At 41.1% G+C, this 20,078-nt stretch overlaps 1 protein-coding gene across 2 annotated transcripts in view; it reads right to left on the bottom strand.

Annotated features, from left to right (window-relative positions):
• Positions 1-20,078, bottom strand: part of dennd1b (DENN/MADD domain containing 1B) — a 99,934-nt gene that overhangs the window by 52,471 nt on the left and 27,385 nt on the right. For both annotated transcript variants that reach the window (XM_026323163.1, XM_026323164.1), the window contains exons 4-7: positions 9,002-9,051; positions 8,075-8,194; positions 2,928-2,997; positions 1,155-1,235 (exon numbers count right to left, since the gene is read on the bottom strand). In XM_026323163.1, coding sequence (XP_026178948.1) covers positions 1,155-1,235; positions 2,928-2,997; positions 8,075-8,194; positions 9,002-9,051 — 321 coding nt within the window. The remainder of the gene's footprint in view (positions 1-1,154; positions 1,236-2,927; positions 2,998-8,074; positions 8,195-9,001; positions 9,052-20,078) is intronic.

Here is a 20,078-nt window from a genome sequence, read left to right as displayed (position 1 = left end):
TCATCAATTAAATATCAAACTAGTGGCTTCTCCAGAAATGAGATGAAGCTATCACCTCTGTTCTCCAGGGCTTCTTTTCCAATGAAGCTCTGAGATTCAGATGAAAAGGTTTTCTTCACATAGAGAGTTGATAAAAAAAAAATAAAAAAAAACTGACAAAGAAAAAATAAATCACCAAGAATCTTACTGACCTTGTTAACCTTCATAAAGATGTATTGATTACTTCATATTGTTCTTGTTATGCTGTATATTCATCTGTGTAATTAGATGTGTATCCTTCTGAGACCTACACTGCAGCAGACTCAGAGTAGCTTGTTTAATTGGTCCAAAAAAAAAAAAAAAAAAGAAAGAAAGAGCAGTCCTCATGGACAAAGGCTAAAACTGAAACTCTTTTGATTTCATTACAATAAGGAGCAACTCAAAAAAGATATATTAATGAGCAAAACACGAGTTTAGCAGTGTCATTGAAAACCATTATATTCTACTTACACAGGCCAGACCTAGGGGAGCAAAAACTGCTTAAGAGTGTTTTATGTATGAGCTGGAAACACACAAGAAGAGATTGTGTCAGATTTAACACAAACACATGCTGACTTTGAGGGACCTGGGCTCATTAAGCCATTTCGGTTTTTGATAAGTGGGAGACATGATGAGTTGTGAAAGGAACCTTCAAGTTTAAACATGTCCAGCTCAGGCTTATCACACAAAAACCTGTTATCGCCACTTCTTGTTACCAAACAGTGTCAGTCCCGGGCCATCGGTGTCCCTCTGTTGCTACCCAGTGTATCTTAACGTACTTGTGCTCTCCATTCTTTGTCTACCTTTCTATTACCTCATTAATCTCCTCCATCTCAGCCTATACTTTGTCAATATCACCTTGTTTTGACTGTCTCCATTTTCTTTCTGCCTGTTTTCATGCAATCTTTGTCTCCTCCTTTCTTCTTTGTGTCAATGTTATTTTAGTTCTCATTATTCCTTCCTCTTTCCCTGATACTTGAGCCAAATGTTACCGTCTTCTACTGTATTCTTCTCTCCAATGTGCTTCATGAAGTAACACATTATTACAGTAACCTACCTGTCCCTCCCTCTGTCTTTCTGTCTCTACTCTCAGCTGTCTTGCCTCTGATAAGGGGGAATATGAGATCTGTACCTACCACACTCAGGCTGACTGGCGTGAAGGGCTTTGGCACAGGCAGATCATAGAGAGAATTCAGCATGTCATTCAAGTCATTTTCCTGAGGGAGAGAAACAAACAACAAAAGATAATAAACAGAAAAACATAGGACACATACATTTTGCTTACTTGTTTTGTTGATGTCTCGAGTTATGTGTCAATCTTAACAACAGTGCTAGGACAGGCGCTGCTGCAGACCAGAGGGCAGTCCTGCAGCGAGGCCTGAAGGCCTTCAAAACATCCAACTGACACATGTTTAGCTAGCAATGGTGACGCTAAGAGACGGCTGAGTGTAGGGCTGCAGACGCTTATTATCCAGTCGCACTGATTTACGGCCTAGAGTGGGCTGTCAGTAATTAATCCCTGTTCCAAAGACATGGGCCTTCAGAAGCACTTTGCAACGTGTCCTTAAACTAAACTAACTACTGTGAACACAGAGGTCAAGCATTGTTGTTTGTTTAGATTCTATATCTCCTGCCCTCTCAGAGAACTTTGTTTTGGTTACGAGCCACTGCTTGTTTGAGGAAATGCGCACGTATGTATGTATTTGTGTGTGTGTGTGTGTGTGTGTGTGTGTGTGTGTGTGTGTGTGTGTGTGTGTGTGTGTGTGTGCGTGTGTGCAAGCGAGCCAGAGAGAAATAGAAAATCAAGAGGAATGGGTGGCAAAATACAGCACAGAGAAGGAAATGGGAGGGAGGGGTGCTGGGGTGTGTGCAATCGAACAGCCTCCTGTCATGAGAGGCTCAATGCTCACACGCATGGTCAGCAACACGGCCTGGGGAAACAGTTCATTTACCCCTCGCCTTAAACCCTCATCGCTCTTCTGTCTTCCCTCGTCTGTCAACATTTCCCTCTCGCCTGGAACGGACAGCGGGGTAAATAGAAACCAAATCATGCACACTAACACTTAAGTCACCCAGGATTTTCAGCAATCCTTCTGTCTCTCTCTTACTCCTCCTGAAGCACACACAATGCTTGTCTCTACATTAGATTATCCTACGTAATTCCTTTCAGCCACAGAAATGTGTGTGCATGTTAAATGTTGAACTTTAGGAAGAGTCTTTATCCTGATCACTGCTCTCAAAGCATCTTGGACAAAGCAGTGACTACATGACAACGGAAAGCGGTCCCAAAGCTCTCAGCACCTCTCCCTTGCTCTGTCTCCCTCCCTCCTTCTTCTTCTCTCTTCAGTCTAAACATGGGAACATCACCTACACCCTCTGTGCTAGATGCTGCTCATCTCCCCATTTTGTTGCATATTTTACATTCCCCTCCCTTTGCTAGTACAATGCAGTGAACATTCAGGGGAAAAGACTTTTGTGAAGTGCCAGCATTTCTGTGTACGTGTATATGTTGGTTGGTGTGTGAGTGTCTGTGTGTGTATGTTTTTTTTGGGGTTTTTTTTTTTTTTTTTTTTAACGGTTTGTTTTCCAGTAAATCATCAGGAATAACTTCCAGTGTCAGATCAGTGTTTGGTCTGTGAAATGTCAACATTGTTGCTGCTAACAACAGGAGCCAAGTCGAGCCCAAGACGCCGAACAAAACTTGCACACAAAAGACAACATGCAGCATGCACAACAAGAAGAGAATGGAGGAAAATATCGTACCACAGCACAGTCTCAGAAGCACTAAACTGTGTGCTTGTTTCTCAATCAAATCACACTAACATGTCTTGTTGTCATATTATGTTCCTGCAAAGCACTTAATGTACATAAAATTCTAAATCATGCAAGTAGTAAATGTCCAAAATTACCTGTTGTTTCATTAGGTAGTCTGCCAGGGTATTTAGCAGCTTGTAGTAAATTTCAAACCATGGTAGATAACTGGAAGAAACAAAGGTAGACAGTATATTAACATTTTGTATGTGCAGAAGTTATTCATTCATTCCTGCTAGATGTTAAAACAGAGGGATTCAGTCTCCTGTGTGTGTCATAACACATTTTCATCATAATGTCTATAAATAATTTCACCATCTGCTTGACACTGCAAAAGTTGAACAGCAGGAAGTTTGTAATTATAGTCCTGGAATATTACTGGGTGCATGTACTGGCTAATGTCAGTGACCTGAGGCTTAGTGTGACAAATGTACACAGGACATTGAACAGCTATGGCTACGCTAAAGCGCAGAGCCATTGGTTACCAAAAAAAAAAAAAAATTTAAAAAAATCTATCTAGTCCTTATTATGGCATTCTTCATACCAAGAGCCCTCCAGATGCTATGAATTCCAGCCATGTCTGCTCTTTAAGCCCATAGACAATGAGAAAAAGGGAAAAAAAAAAACAATGGACTCTATATACTTTAACAAAAAATGCCATAGCTTTCATGTGATGCAGACAACAAGCATGCTGCTCCCAGATGCAAAGGCTTAACAAAAATGCAGCCCAAGATGCCTCCCACCTTCCCCCCATCCTCCACCTCCTCCTCCTGCCCCTCTCTGCTTCATTTTATGCCCTTCACATATTAAAAAAAAATCGTTACCTTATGTAAATAATGTAAAATAAATAAATTAATTAACAAGCTCAAAAATAATTTATACTGCAGTTTGTGTTAAAGCTAATCACTAAGTACACCCACCATAAGCTAAAAGCATCTGCAGCATGGCTTTCTTTAGAAAGTTGACATATTCTTGGCTAAGTCGATTTGCTTTCGAGGTGGAAGATAGCCAACATTTTCTTTTGGCATAAAAGCTGTGAGGGCTCAGTTCGTTTAATGTTATGCAATCAAATAATAAAAACATGGTGTCCTATCAAGGTTTTGAATTTTTATTCAGTTTGGGGTTTTAAAATGCAGTGTCGAACATTACATGAATAATGATTCTGGGTAAGGACCTAGCATTGAGATTAAATAAACAGAAACTCCCATTAATGGTTCATTAACCTGCCTGGATGCAGAGGCTAAAAAAGAAATTAGTGGCCAAATGAGCCAATCAAAAGTGGACTCATAGTTGATCATTGAACTGGTTGAGTAATTGTTAATGTCATTAAGAGAACATAGTCTTTAATAGATTTAATTTAAAGTACAATTTCGTTTAAATTAAAAATCTGACGCACAGCTTAAATCTAAATTTCCATATAATAACATTTAACCATCATACAACAACATTAACAAGCATAGAATTTTTAGCATGTGAGTTAATAAGCCAAAGAAGTCCTTCTCAGGCAATTGGCTGGAGACTGAGGAGTTTCCAGGGCATGGGTCACTGGCTGCTCTGTAGACTGGAATTAACTGACAACAAGAAAACAATAAAGTGAACCTAATGCAAATTTTCATATCGCTAAATCCGCAAGGGGCCAATGACAGCCTGGGTTCCTGGAGAAGTGCAGCCAAGCGCACCAATCAAGAGAGGCTGAGTGACCATCAGTCTGAAACAATGAGCCTCTTAACATGCCAATATTTTGACGTCTGCATGAAGATTTACTGCAATCAGGTCAGTCTCGCAGGACAGACTAAACTCAAGCACACGTATGTTAATTCACATACTGACTGGATATCAATCTGAAGACACATTTCTGCCACATCAAACAACACGCAACACAAATATCTCCATATAGGGTCAGTTTACTTTTAACCATCACACATAAAGTTCAGTCTGATATAATGACTGATATTTCGTATTTTTACGTATATATTTCGTATTATCTGCCTCCTGTATGTCTCGTGTTTAAAAAGCCTGGCTTCTGGACATTAATCCTTCATTTCTCACAGCTGAAGGGGATGTAAATAAGACTCTCAAGCTGCAACCAGGCCCCACAGATCTCACAGTCATTACACTCCTGCACCAAGGTGCTGTAAATCCTTTGTTTCAGAGGACCACAAATGATTGTTGGTGAAGAAAGCCAACCACAAATTATCAATATTCTTATCATTTCTTCCCACAATAATTATCGGGTTTTTGTGTTTTATTCAAATGCAACCGAATGAATATAGCTTAAAGATTTATTGTTTTGTTCTATTTATCCCCTCCCCCTGCTCTGCTCTTTCTGTTGATGTAAAGTTAAAGTTTGGAAAGCTTAGAGAGATACTCCTACTCGTCACAGCTCATTGCTCAGATCTGTTTGTGCTTCGCAAATCCTCCGATAGAAAGAGAAGCATCCATCACTGGAGTGCTCAGTGCGTGGGGGCCCCGCAATCTCTCCTGCCGTTTTAAACACATGTCTTCTCAAAGTGCCATGCACTCAAAGAATGAACCAGTTAATCTGCGGCCCACTCACCGCCCGTCATGCTCTCCATCCCAGTCTCAGACCACCTAACAGCACAGAAATATCTAATAGAAGACAGGGCCATGAAAGTGCCTTTGAAACTCATAATTATGTGATTATGAATAGGATCTCACACAAACCGCCACAAATCAATGTAGGTGACATGAGTTGTTCAACATTTGTTTTCACATGCATTGTATATATCCACAAGAAGAACCTAGGACGAAATAAAACTAAACATTAATAAAAATCCCCAAATATTGTTGACACACATACTCCTAGATTATCTATAAACTTCAGTTTGAACCTTAACACTGGAGCACTAGTTTCAGCCCTTTTTGTTGCTATAAAGTACCCGTTAGGTGTTAAGCACGACATTTACTCGTTTCTTAGGTGGGGCTTAAATCTTCTTTAATGCACGGGCACCTGTAATCATAACTCACTGTACATTTTATAGACGGCTCAGTGGAAGATTTCATTACGCCTTTACTTTCTCGTGTTAAGGGTTAAGTACAGGGAAGGAAACGTCCTCCGGCGACCCTATTAGTGACCACTAACCAGAGCAACACAGGGCCTGAAATGCATCCTAAAGTCTCAGCCATTAAATAGACCTGGGAAAATCAAAATTATTCATCTCTTAATAACATTTAAAAGGAAATCCTGCAATGTAATGTGCAAGATGGGGAATAACACTATAAAATATATAATAATAATTTAATGTCTTTTGTGTTTTGTTTTTTCTTGAGTGGAGGGGCCTTTCCTTACCTTGGCCCTCTCAGCCACAGTTTTAGCAATGAGACTACAAAGGGCTGTCCACATAAAACTGTCCCACTCATTAAGGCATTTCCTCCCGTAAGCAGAGGTGACAATTTTATGGTCCCAGTACTTCAACAATCAGACAGACACAAACTGGTTTAATTACTTGTATTTTATATCCAATGGAAATAAAAGTTTAAATGAATATAAACAAGTGGGCCTGGATATTCCTGCTTTAAATTGTAACCAGATAATTCCTAAACAATTTATTGCACTTTATCTGTGCTCTTTCCATTCCTCTATGGTTACAAATTTTATAACAGAAGCAATTTCTTTAATACTGTCTTGCATTACTAATAAGTTGGAATAAAAAGCAGCTTAAAGTATTATAAACAAAAAAATACATTTTAATACCAAATACCATTCATTACCATTGAATGCTTAATTTACACATTTCTCTTGTTTGTTTTTGTTGAGACCTCTAAATGTTTTTTATGCTTTAGACTATTTTCACTTCTCTTGTCCCAGCACAGTGGGGCTATTTTAGATAAGAAGAGGAAAAAGATCAGGGTAAAAGAAAGAAAGAAGAACGTAACTGGGGAGCAGAGAAACAATTTTAAATGAAAAAAAAACAAACTTTCTATACATTATTTTGTTATAAATGAAGCAAGCCATGCAAACTACTCAGAATGCATAATGAATTTTATACATCATATGTCAAATGAATTAGCATGTCTAACTCAGCGAGAGGGACAGGGGAGTCTCTGCTAATTGGCAGTGAAGCTTCATGCATAATTATGGGCCAAGCGTCTTTGCTGTCGCACTGTGGCAGTAGCCGATTAACGAGGAGAAAAGGGGGAGAGAGAGAGCGAAAGAGAGAGAGAAAGGAGAGACGGAGAGTGAAAAGAAAAACAAAGGCCATGGAAGCTGGCCGGGAAGGGTGGGTGGTGTAGGGAGGAGGGACACTGTTCTTCACAGCAGCTCATCAGGGCAGCGACAAACCCACGACTGCCCATCAACAGCCACACACAACCAACACATACAGAAGCTGCACTCACAGAAGTGCTTCTTTAGAGAAAAAAAAGAAAAGGTTTGTGGTCCTTTTCCAGTTTGCAGTTTGTTAAAATACTTAATACATTCATTAAAAACTGATTTATTTTGTACATTTTTGGTGTTTATTCTAAAGTGCATAAGCATGTCCACTGAGATTAACACTGGAGTGCTCCTTATTTGTAATGGTAAGGTAATTACATCTGTAAAAACATTGTGTCAACATGCAATTACATGGGAATTAAATGATAATAGCCTTTGTTGGAGAGTAATTATGCAAAGAAAATGCTGCTTTGCTGGGTTTGGTGTCCTCGTTTATGTACGCTGTGATAGGATAAATCCACCTATCAAATATCAAAAACTGCTAAACTTTTGGATAATTATAGGCACATCACTAACATATTTGTGTGGGCAGATGAGAATATAAATTTGTTATTCTGGCGTAGTGCAGCTCAGTGTGAAGTGTGACAATGAATGAAAACGATCTCTCAAAAATCTGTGTTCAGTTCTAAGATCTGGTAAATTAATTTTTTCTTCATCACACTTGAGAAATAAATGCTGTTATTAAAAAAAACGGTTCTGAGAATGATCCATAGATACTATGAAATTAGACCAGGCCCCAGTTATTTGAACAAGTAAATAAAGACAGTGGTGTTTGAACAAGTCTCATTCCTCATACTTCCACATACTAAATTGTGAAATAGTTTAAAATGTTTGGATTTGTGCAGCCTAATTTCCAGCATATCCCGATGTCTCTCTCCTGTCATGTGTTTTAATTTACTGAGGTTAGATATGTTCATTGTTTAAAAAAAAAAAATAAGTGCATTATATCTTAAAAGGTTGCAGTGTGACTCAGTCTTCAGTTCAAGAGAACATGTGAGGGTGTTACAGTACCTGAGCAGACATAAGCAGACCCGGCAGCCTTGAGTGAGTCGACAGAAACCAAACCTCTGTTTGCTATCGATGTCTGTCAGAACAAAGGTAAAATTCTGCCCCACCTGATTCTGGGATACCCTGGAACCAGACAGAAAGGACACACACTCAAAGATGATCAAAACACATGTGAGCTTAACAGTGAAATGAATACAATAGTAAATATACTGTATGAAGCTATTGAAATTTAAAATACCATACAAAAAACAATTGGGACTAGCTAGATGAGAAACAAACTATTTTCACAGTGTAATCCTACCATGAGTTTATTTCAAGTCAAAGTCCAAATATGATGTCACATCTTTCCATTATGGCTTCTTGAAAACTGGAAAAGATTTTCTAATTCCAAGGTGAATTCCAGAGACACTCAGTATATCCCTAAACCACTAGATGGCAGCAGCTCAGCTTCAGTAAAAGACAGTAAATCCCTTCCTTTCCACCGACTGTATTTACGATGGGAATTTAACATGTCACTTTCCATGCTGAAAACAAGAAGCTGGTACTTTTCTGTGAGTAGCTGGCCTGACTGGACTTATATTATGTAGAAGCAAACACAGTGACGACCTCACCAGCATGCTCCTACGCTTGGTATCATTATCATCATTATTAGTGTGACCTCACCATCACAGCATTTATATTTTTGGAGATATTTTGTGAACAGCTGTGTTGATTTTACAGATATAGGTGGAGGAAATCGTAGAAGTTGCCAGGTTTTAAGACAGAAAAAGCCACCTGCAATCGCACCCATGAGCACAATAATAAACACACATCATTAAACTGTGACAGTCAATAAATCGTCATGTGACAGTATGAGTGATAGCAATTTTACAGTTCCTCTTAACACAAGTGTATGATGGACAACACAGACATCATCAAGAGGAATCGTACCTTTCCACGTCAAAAGGAAAGCAGAACTTTGGTATTGTCTGAAGGACCTCCTGAGAAACCAGAACAGAGAGACACATACACACCCTTTTAGCGGAACACACATCACATGAAAAACAAATAACAACTGTGTATTTCAATATAAAGATCTCTTGGGCTTCTACCAAGTAGGTGCTATCAACTGGATCAACAGAAAGAGGATTAATGTTAAACGCTGCTGATAGCAATCTGACAAAGTCCTCACATCCCAAACACTGCAGCCTAAATGCACTTAATCCAAATGAATGGGCAATATAAATCACTTCATTTGGCAGAACAGAGAGGAAAGGTTCCCTTTTTTTCCATGGATAGGGAGGCATCCTCAATCCACAGCTTGAATAATTAGCAGTTAATAAGTTAATCGATTATTGGGTGCCAAAGGGAGATGAAAAGATAAAGGGTGAGAGAGAGAGAAAGAGAGAAAGGGAGAGAGAGAGGGGACACACAACACTAAGGCTATGGTGGCAGATTGTAGTGACAATGGGCTAAGCAGCTCTGAGGGGTTAAGAGGCAAGAATGGGGGGAGACAAGCCTTCAGGGTTTTACCTCCCAACACCTCCCTTGTGGGTTAGCGGGGGAGTTCAGGGAGGGTGAGGGTCTGCATGCTCTTGAAGAGAGGTGGGAGGGGAGGGGAGGGGAGTGGAGAGGGGGGCACCTTTCCACCAGCGGCATATGGATTTAGACAGGGAGCAGGAACAGAGCAGAGCACCATATGGGTAAGCCACTCCAGACCAGCCACACAGCCACGAGCACTGGGTCCCCGGTTTGTATGTTGCTCTGTCTCCTCTTCTCGCTGGCCACTAACCTGGCCCAGAACAGACGCCAGGCACCAGTTCCTTTTTGCTGTCTGTCTTTCTGCTACCTCTCTCAGCTCTGACCAGCCTCTGCCAAACTCAGAGACTAATCCTGGAGTCTGGGTGGCTCTCTGCTATGCTCTGGCCTCTCTCACTGTATCTTTCTCTTTCGTTTGCCTGCCAAGCTCGGCCACTGAGCCCGAGGTCTGTTTCGTTTTTCTGATCAGAGCTGAGAGTGATGCTGCTCACCACCATCTCTCTGTCACTGCCTACTTCAGAAACTGATCCGGACGACAGGTTGGGCTTCTACTCTCACTGCCTACTGTTGCTAAGACCTCGCTGTGGGGAGCAGACACTGATCCCCTTCTGCCCCTCCTTATCAAAACTCAAAGTTTCCACCCCAGCATGACACCAGCCATCACTACAGAGACAAGCAACAGCATCTATGAGCAATGACGGAAGGGAGGGTGGGGGGGGTGTGAATGCGTTTTAGCATCTTAGTGTATGATGTATATGTGTGTCTGCCTGCTTCAAGGACTTCCAATGTGAGAAGGTGGCAAAGCATGTATATTTCTGTGTGTATGTGTGGGTGGCTGAGTTTGACTCTGCTATATGTTCGCTTGTGTGTGTGTGTGTGTGTGTGTGTGTGTGCGCACGCATGTGCCCACATATGCAGCATACTGGGGGGGAGGCAGGGTGGGTGGGAAGTGGCTGTTTTTACTTATCAGGATCTGTGATAAAATTGAGAACTCAACAAAGACTGAGGGCCTGGTGGCAGAGGAGGTCTCTGTCGCCGTCTCTACTGTGGGAGTGTGCACGTGTTTACATGTGTGTGTGACTGTGTCATGGCGCACGCGGCTGTAAAACTGTCACACACATCAGAGCTGCCATCGCTGTATGCATTTGCTACTATTATTAACCACTATCTACGCACACCAATATGTTCCAGAGAGCCCTCCTTGGCACACTGCATATGGCATTCAAACCGAAACAGACACACACGTGCGCACATACCCCAGCACTCGCTTTCCCTGCAAATAAAAACATTTGACTTGCCAGATTTGAGAGTTGTCACAGCCCCGCCCACATCAGGTATCCGTGTATGAGTGACAGTTGAAGGGCTGCAGAAACTGATCTCATACAGGCCCATTGGGAACTGATGTATTTATATGTGAGTATGTCATATAGAAACACGAAACATGTTCTATATATACTGTATACAACAAAAAGCGACTGCTTGCCTGTTCTATATAACTAAAGTAAAACAATTACAAATGATGTCCATTTAACACAATCTTCATTTTTACTCAAAAGATCAGAAAAATGAGGTCAATTATATTAATATAGATTTACTTATCCATCTAATTACACTGAGAACTCCATCTTTAAGATCACCTTTGGAGTATTTTAAAGGTGACTGAGCTGCAACAAAAGTCAGTACAATCTTTATTAGTGAGATTTGAATTTTTACATATTCTGCATATCCATCTTTATTTTTGATGAGGGACTCACATGGATAATACCAGCCTTGCCCAAAGCTGTGAAGAAATGTTCTGCCATCCTTCACAGATGATTCTTTCCAGCTGCTCTTTTCTGGAGGAGGTTTTGTTGCTCTACCTTCAGCTTTAAAATACTCCAGAGGTGTTTTATTGGATTCAAGTCAGGGACATACTTGGCCAGGTCATAGTTTTCTTCTTTTAAAACGTTTGTGTGGTTTTTGCAGTGTGAGTTTGGACTCATTGTCATGTTGGAAAATTCCTCTCCTTCTTGAGACTGGGAGTCATTTTTTTCATTTAGTATTTGGGAACAGTAGTGTCGGCTATAAATGTCATCTTCCCTAGCCCTTTTGCACTCATGCAGCACATTATCAGCACAACCTACATTTCTGTGTGTCACGGTCAGCACCGTGCAGTCCCTGAGTTAGCCCTGACCAGGTCATTGCCAAACACAGTGGACTCAGTTGGATCTAAACAAATTTATTTGGGTTTCATTTGACCAAAGAATGTGCTGCCAATATCATCAGGCTTCCTTTCATGTTCTTTGGGAAAGTTTAATCATGCAGTTTTTGTGGTTTGATGAGTAATGGTTTTCTTCTTGGACACCATGGATAGAGTTGACTTTATGCAGATTTACATGTAGAATTAGTGGTACCTAGCCATGCAAACAGTTTTAGTCATAGTTATGAGATATCCCTGTATGACATTTTAGCCTCCACCGCAATACCACAGATTTGAACACAATTAAATTTACTGCTAAATAAAAAAAATAACATTTTATTTGAAGCATGTCTTTCTGGACTCCATTACTCAGTATAATCTGACTACTCTGTCAAAAGCTTGCATTAGCTTCATTTTAGCTAGAAGTTCTCAGATACCAATATCTGAAAATATATATTTATAGAAAAATCCACAAATGTGTTATGTTTTTTTTTTGTGTGTATTTTGTGAATCAACTAAGCTCAACGGTGTTACTGTTCCAAAACCTCTTTCAGTTCTAACCAAAGAAAAAGACTGCTATACAAGATATGCAACTCACAATCTCCTTTTCCTCATCTGTTAGTCTGTTTTCAGTTTCCTACATCATACCTGTATTACTGGTAACTCTTAGGCATCTGAAGTTCTGTTTCTGCTTCCCACCCTCGTCCTTGACTGGGCTCTATACCATTGGGATATCTAAACAGGAATGGCGCAAAGGGGGTTGTTCTTCCACAGTTTCTTAGTACAGTAAGGCCCCCCAGCACCTCCACAACTACCATCCCACACACACACAAACACACTTCCACTACTTGCCATTCCCAAGACAAAAGAAAAAGAGGCAGCTAATACATTTGCAGCTTTGTGAGGAGGTGGGGGTGAGGGAGGAATCTGCTGCTAGGCTGGGTTTGGCAGACACTGGTGCGTGTGTGCTGTTTATCCTGAGTGGAGACAGGGGTATCACTCAGTGAGACAGAATGCTCTGGGTTCCCCCAGCGGATGATCCTGCTATCACTGCACCACAACACTACAACAGCACACAGCAGCACTGTGCAGCTTTGCACAGTACCCCTGCAGAATAGCACAATGCAGCAGGGAAGAGCAACAAACTTTGTAGCACAGGGCGACACTCTTGCTTTTCTACTTATAAAAATTTGGCCTAAACTTCACTTTTATTCCTGCTCTACCCTGATTTTTTAAGATGTAATTGTAGCAGGTTAAACTATATATGGCTGAGGCGTACAGCAGGTATCTGGTTATTTAACACGTGACAGATCATACTGCTTAGGATCAGCTTGTGTGACACTTATGCACTGGTCCCCCTGGCCACTTTCCATCACTAAAAAGGGTAAACCCAGCTTTTAGATTACAGCAAGTGTACAGAATAATGTTAAGTTTGTTTGTTTTTTTTAAAACATCTTTCTTTTGTAAATGGTTTAAATGCTAAACTATGCAACATTCATGTTGTTTCATTTTGGGTGTGAACTTCATCAGCAATATTCATTTTCCCATATGCTCGCAAACATGGAGAAGGGAGCCAGAGAAGTGTTGTAACGAAATGTAGATGAAAGCAAAGACAGAATGAGGATGAAGTAAAACGGGAAAATGCTGAAAATAAAATATGAGGAAAAAAGCAAAGGTGAGAAAGATGGGAGCAGGCAGAAAATCTGACAAGTATGAATGTCACAATGAAAGGAGAGATAGAGAAGATATTCGATGGACAGGCAGAATAGCAGAAGGTGAGAGGAAGGATGGGAGGCTGGGACAAGCAGCTTAGTTCATGCTCCCCATGCAGTGAGGACTTCTCCCTGGGGGGACTCAGACTTTAAGCCCCTGCCCTGCTTTATATTCCCCTGGCTACTGCAGCCAGATCAATCTAGCTAGCTACCCAGTGTAACTCAGCCTAGTTCAGTGCAGCCTGGCCCCCAGAGCCCTCTATACAGGGTGTAGTTTTAGGAGGAATGGAGGCTGCTGGCAGGGAAATTTGTAAATGTACCTCGGCTATACCAATATTAGAAGCAGACTTTAAAGGACTACATCAGTGTTTTACATGTTTTAGCTCATTACTACAATTCACATGTACATTACATTACTGTCAGCTGTTTTCAAAGCATTGTGCACTGTTATATTGTTGAATGTCTTTTTCACATATAATCCATCACAGTGGACACTGTATATGCTTTTATTTTTTTGTCAGAGTTAATCTATTACGTTCCGGTGATGCAATCGTAACTGCAGACTGATTTGAAAAGCCTGTGCTGCATAACCACACAAAAATAACATAACTCAAAATAATGTAGACAAGATGTTCACTGTGATGAATTACCTAACTCAAGTCTTTGCAAGCTGATTTTGTATACCATATGGAAATGAATGGAAATCAATTAAAGCTGGGGAGGTAGTAAAATGCATTCATAAAAAAAAACAGGGTATGCTTCACAACTGTGCATCTGCATAATGAGTCAACTATGAATTAGACAGAGTAGTTCAGTTTAGGTAAGTGTATCAGAGCAGTGTATCACAGGAGGTCGGCTCATGTGTGCAAGTCAAGATACTGGTGCACCAGACCAACTCTGAAAATTAATCCATCTGGAAATTCATACAACTTGTTACACAGAAATATGGTCTTTGAAACAACCAAGCTGTTATCATGTTCCAAAATGATGGCAACAGCATGACGTAATTTTATCAAAGAGCACTGAGTGGTTGATTTCATGTATACGTCTCCACAACTATGAGGACACTCTTCTCAAACTATACATACACATATAAATATTCCTCAATGGAAGTCTTTAATGGATTCAGTGGTATGCTTTGAGACTTTCAGGTACTAGTTCCTGTTGGAATATGTTTAAGAACTGCAAGACAACTGACGCAAAACTATTTCATACACAGTAGAAAGCTACAGTGGTTTGCAGCAGGCAGGGACCCTGGTTATCCAGCCAGCACTTCAACAGTATAATGACATAGTCAGCAGGGCTACTAGCACATCAACGCTGGAAACCACAGTGTCTCTCCCTCACCCTTCCTTCACCTCTTCCTCCCGCACGCTCTTGTGCCCTCTTCATCACCTTCTCTCTTCTTCCCCTTCTCTCTCAATCCCCCATCCCCCACTGTCCGTCCTCTTTCACCTCCCTCCTAAACCCCCTGTCGTCATCTTAGATTCCCCCCTTCCTGCATACCCCACCTTTTCCTCACCCTAACCAACACCCCTCGTCCCCCCTTTCGCCCCCCTTTTCCCAATTAGTCTGTCTGTGTGCAGCTACCCAGCCGATCTCTGCCCATCCTGCCGGTGCTGGTTCGCTCACCCAGCCCCTCTGGCAAACATGACAAAGAGAGATCCTCAGTATTCAAACAGACACACTGCTTTCAAATGCCGAATGGCAGGGTCGACCTGGGTGCAGCTTTAAGCAAAATATTCAAATTCTCAGCCTTTCTTTTTTAAGAATTTGCATGGATATGCATTCATTTGCAATGTGTAAAGGCACAAGGACAGCTGAGCCTTGGTTTTAGAGACAGAAAAGAAAAAAAAATAATGCAGAATAAAAATGTATGATGGTATGAAACCCTGATTTAGCAGACTAGTGGATTAAAACTAAGCTCAAATTTGATTAAAATACAAAGACACAAACAAATGACTCAGATATAGTTTTAGCACTAAGCTACTGATGAATAGTAGACTATTATCTGTACCTTTGCTGGAAAGGGGAGTGACTCGGTATGTGATCTAATATTCTGTAAACAACAAACTTCCTGAGCAACTTCCTGTTTCTTCAGTAATCTACAAACTGCAACAGATACCAAAAGGTTACTGGTTGTGATACAATAACAAGAAAGAGAGTGAGGAAAAGACAGAAAGAAACACAGAGGAAAAGAAAAATCCAGATTAAGAAAGAAACTGGTGAAATATAAATGATTAATTCCTTCATAGAGCAGAAATAAAAACATTAAAACTGTGCATTAAAAAATAAAGGGAAAAATAAGTTGTAACATGAGGAGCAATTTTTGTTCCTCTGAGGAAACAAAACAAGAGGCTTTCCATTTTTTGTTGGTTTTTCTTCCTGCCATATAAGTACCTGTTCAGACAGTCAAATCACCAATAATTATGGAAAAAGGGCACAAGAGATAAATCTGCTGTCATGTTACACACTACAGCATATTAATCCAATGCTATGCAAGTATCAAACGATCTATATCAGCAATGCCTGCCTCCAATAATGTTCACCAGCCCACTACAATGCTTCCCGAACAATGCCATTATTTTCTATCCTCATGAGATAAATATGGATACTGTCATTACTGCAAAGTGCTCCATGAGTCATGTTACAGTTAAAAATTGATTGACCACAGAAAGGCTTCCATGCCAATGTAAACTACATTTAGAGAATGTAAATTTATCTTCACGATATACCAGAAATAAATATGCTAATATTCAGCAATAACTACTCGTGTTAGAAATTGACCCTGTTGGTGCTAAGCAATACTACTGCAGATTACAGACAGCATATTTTAACAGTGGTAACCAAGACTTAACTCCCTGTGTCAGGACATATCTGTGTCCTGGGCAGGGCACCATGGGATCAAACTTCTGTAGGTGACCCTGACCTCTGACCATCCTGTAAAGGGAGCACAAATTAAGACAATTCTCTTGTGGGAAAATATGTTAAAAAAAAATAGAATTATTATCACTGTGATTCCTGCATAAATTAATATGTGATGGACAATATCTTAGACATTTACAGGTTTCATGGTAAAAACCTCCTGTGCATTTACCATTTAACAGCAACAGAAAGAGGAAGCAAAACTTACGCCTTATGTTTTCTAAAGGAGAAACAGCAGAACTTCAGCTGCGCACTTACATAAGCCACTGCTACATTTAACAGGCAACAGAACAAATTCAGAGATGTGAAAACACCATCTGATGTAAACACAGTAAAACTTAAAAACTGAGCATTAGAGAGAGAACAAGGCAAAGTAAAAGAAAATAAGTGAAAGAGACAGTGACACAGTCAGAGACATGGGACATGGAAAAGAAGCTATATTTCTAGATAGAAAAAAAATGTACAGAATCATGAGGAGAAGAGCAGAAGAACAATGGGCAGAGACACGGCCTCCTCTGGCCACTGCAGACCCCAGACCCTGCAGAGATTCCTTTCATTAGGCTTTAATAGTATGCTGCAGGCTTGCCATTCTGACCTGCGCTCTGTGCCGGTAATAAGAACGGCCTTCAGAGCGGGACCAAAGCAACAGAGCTGCTTGAGAGAGGGAAGGTGGAAGGAGAGGGGGGGTGATGGAGAAAGATGGAGGGGCACATGAGTCGATGAGGTGCACTTTCAAATTGACACGGGGGCGTTACATTTTCACATTCTTCTTCATTCTACCCAGGCTGCTAGGACAGGGAGATGGGGAAAGAGGGAGTTTTGTCTTTCTGGATTTTTTATTAATCCCCTCCATAAGTTTTTGTTCCCACTGACCCCTCTGGTGCAGAGGGTCTCTGGTGAGAGGGCTTATTTTGGTTAACAGTGGTCTCATGTTACCAAAGCCTCTGTTCAGGAGGTGTTGAAAGAGGAAGACGCACATGCCAACACCTGAGAGGTATATGTGTTCTTATATTCATATGTGTTTGTGTCACCTCTATAGCAAGAAGAAATTTGTCATTTCACATATCTGTACTTTTGGACCCTTAAGGACATAACAGCAGCATAAACCAAGGACAAAATGAAGACAATAATTTATACCCTTGGTGAACCGCTCGGCAGCGACTGTTCCCACTGGCTTAAACACCTTGTAAGGTCCTGAATGGAAACTTCACTGGGGCATCAGCCTCCCAAAAGCATTTACCAGCAATGCTACTTCAGTCCTCCCTCAAGTTGAAAAAGGAGAGGCAAAATGCTGCTTTTTTTCCCCTCTTTACTGCATACTGCACCTGCAGGATGGATTCTCTAATTTGTATCAACAAGAGGGATGATATTCACTGTCCAGTCTCAAACTCACTTCTCTCCCATCAGTTCATCAGTTTATGAGTCACCTCAAACAGAAAATTCCACAGGGGTAGTATACATGTCATCCATTATATTTCTCTCATTTATCTTCTGTTTTCTCCACTATGGATGTATTTATGTTATAGGGTGAAGGGGCATATTGGTTGGAGAATAAGTATGTGGAGTCAACAATAACAGTGTGCATTATTCCAGTGCTAATACCCTGTCCTGCTGATGTCCTTTCTACATATCACAGATGGGCTCAGACAGGGGAGAGCGGCAGTATTATGCCTCTGCCGAGATCTTCCACTGAATATATTACCATGTGATAGGGGGAGATGTCTCACTCTTTAACACACATATGCACAGACGCGCACACACACACTTGTAGGGTTGGGCCAAGAGTGCTGCATATGCCCCAAACATACAAGCATGGGCTTCATTAATGAAGTGCCAGGAGGAGAGGGAGAGGGATAGTTAGAGAGAGAATGCACGCATGTGAGTGTGTGCGTATGTGTGTGCGTATGTGTGTGTGTGCGCACGTGCATGGATGTACCAAGCAGCCGGGGGGGATTTCCTTCTTTAAGCTTTCTGCTCCCACTGGGCTTAGTTCAACTGTATGAACCCTGATGTGGGCCTGCCTCTAACACATGGCGTCACACTCAGACACACACACTCTCACACACACATAAAATGTGTACATTGAAGCTCAGCAGGGGAGCAGCAGTGCAACATTGGCTCTGAAACATTTGGCTGTGGACGTCTCATTGACAGATGTACACGGAATCTAGCAGAGAGGGTCAGGTTCTTGTAGCACCCTCCGCTTCCTGCCTCTCCTTTCCCTCCCTCCCTCCCTCCCTCTCTCTCTCCTTCTCTCCCTTTACACAGCACCCTTTTTTTCAACCACTGCTTCTGTCACTGGCTGATGGCTGCTGGTTGTTCCATGTATGAGGTAGTTAAGGAGAAATGCATGCCAATTAAGCCATATCGTTGTATGTGTGATAGCTTTGTTTGCAACAGCAATCTGTGATACAGGAAAGTGTAGCATCTGATACCATAAATAAGAGCTTCCTGGATGACAGGAACAACCTGTTTTGAGGTGTAGACACACTATCTTTCTCAGTGACTGCAGCCAATACTGAGGCAGTTCAACAGTATTTTCAAATACAATGTACATTTCTGAATAATACTTACAGCAACATGATTAGTCCTGTTTGGTATATGTTAAAACTCATTGATGAGCTCTGAAAAATGCAGGCAGAATTCAAGATTTCATTATGAAAGATGGAACAATGTTTTACCACATGACTGTCAATCTCCCTGTTCCCTATTCTAAACTTTCTGTTCCCATACTGTGGTCATGTATCCAAAAACAGTTCACATGTTTGCATCTTTAAAATCTCTGAAAAAAAAAAAAAAGAGGTCTTTGAATCAAACCTGAACATGCTTAGGTTTAATTCTATGAATCTTTTGTTTATTATGACTATCTCAACTGCACTGAGCCAACACCATTCAATTTCATAACTGGAAACCTTTGCATCCCCACCATTTTACAATGTGCAAAATAAACCTTCAATTCTCAGGATTAGCTGTATGACCCAAGTTAATGGTTTACATTTGTAAATCTTTTCACTACAATCTCTTTAAATTACCTCAACTGATATTGCACATATGTGATAAGTGATAGTCCAGGTGGAACTAGTTCAGCTCAAATGAACCCTGCCTTTAATGTACATTTAAGAAGAATTTCTTCTTGAACTGGAATGAGAGAGGAGTCAAAGTGCAGTTAGCATACATCATGAGTGAGCCTGGGACAGGTACATCTGTAACTGAATCCACTACTGTCCACCTGCAGCTTGGGAAAGACAAGCAGCCAACAGCACTCTACTCCACTGCCAAAATACACTGCAGCTTTCTTTTTGCCGGTCACTGGGTGATGCTAGAGAGATATGAGCAACGGGGCGTAAAAACACTTCCCCTGCTCTCCTTTTCCCTCTCCGCCATCATTCTTCTCCCAGGAAGCTAGCCCAGAGGTCAGCGCTATCAGGACCCATGAGCAACAAAGGGCCCTAGTTAGGCGACCAGCTCAGTGCCTGAGCCAAAGGCCAACTTAGTGGGGCGAGACTGTCCATTAGGCAAGACCCTGGAACACTCCAGGGATCTGAGGTGAAAATGGTTAGAAACAGGAATAAAAACACTATCAACCCAGACACATACACACACATTCTCAAAGACATACACAGATCATATTAGGCCTTGTTTCACACTGCTGTCAGGGTGCAGTGAAGGGGAA

Source organism: Mastacembelus armatus, chromosome 4 (assembly GCF_900324485.2).
Source record: "Mastacembelus armatus chromosome 4, fMasArm1.2, whole genome shotgun sequence".
In the NCBI taxonomy this organism is placed as follows: Eukaryota; Metazoa; Chordata; class Actinopteri; order Synbranchiformes; family Mastacembelidae; genus Mastacembelus; species Mastacembelus armatus.
Note: the sequence above shows the minus strand (reverse complement) of the source record. Positions and strands in the feature narration are given on the sequence as shown.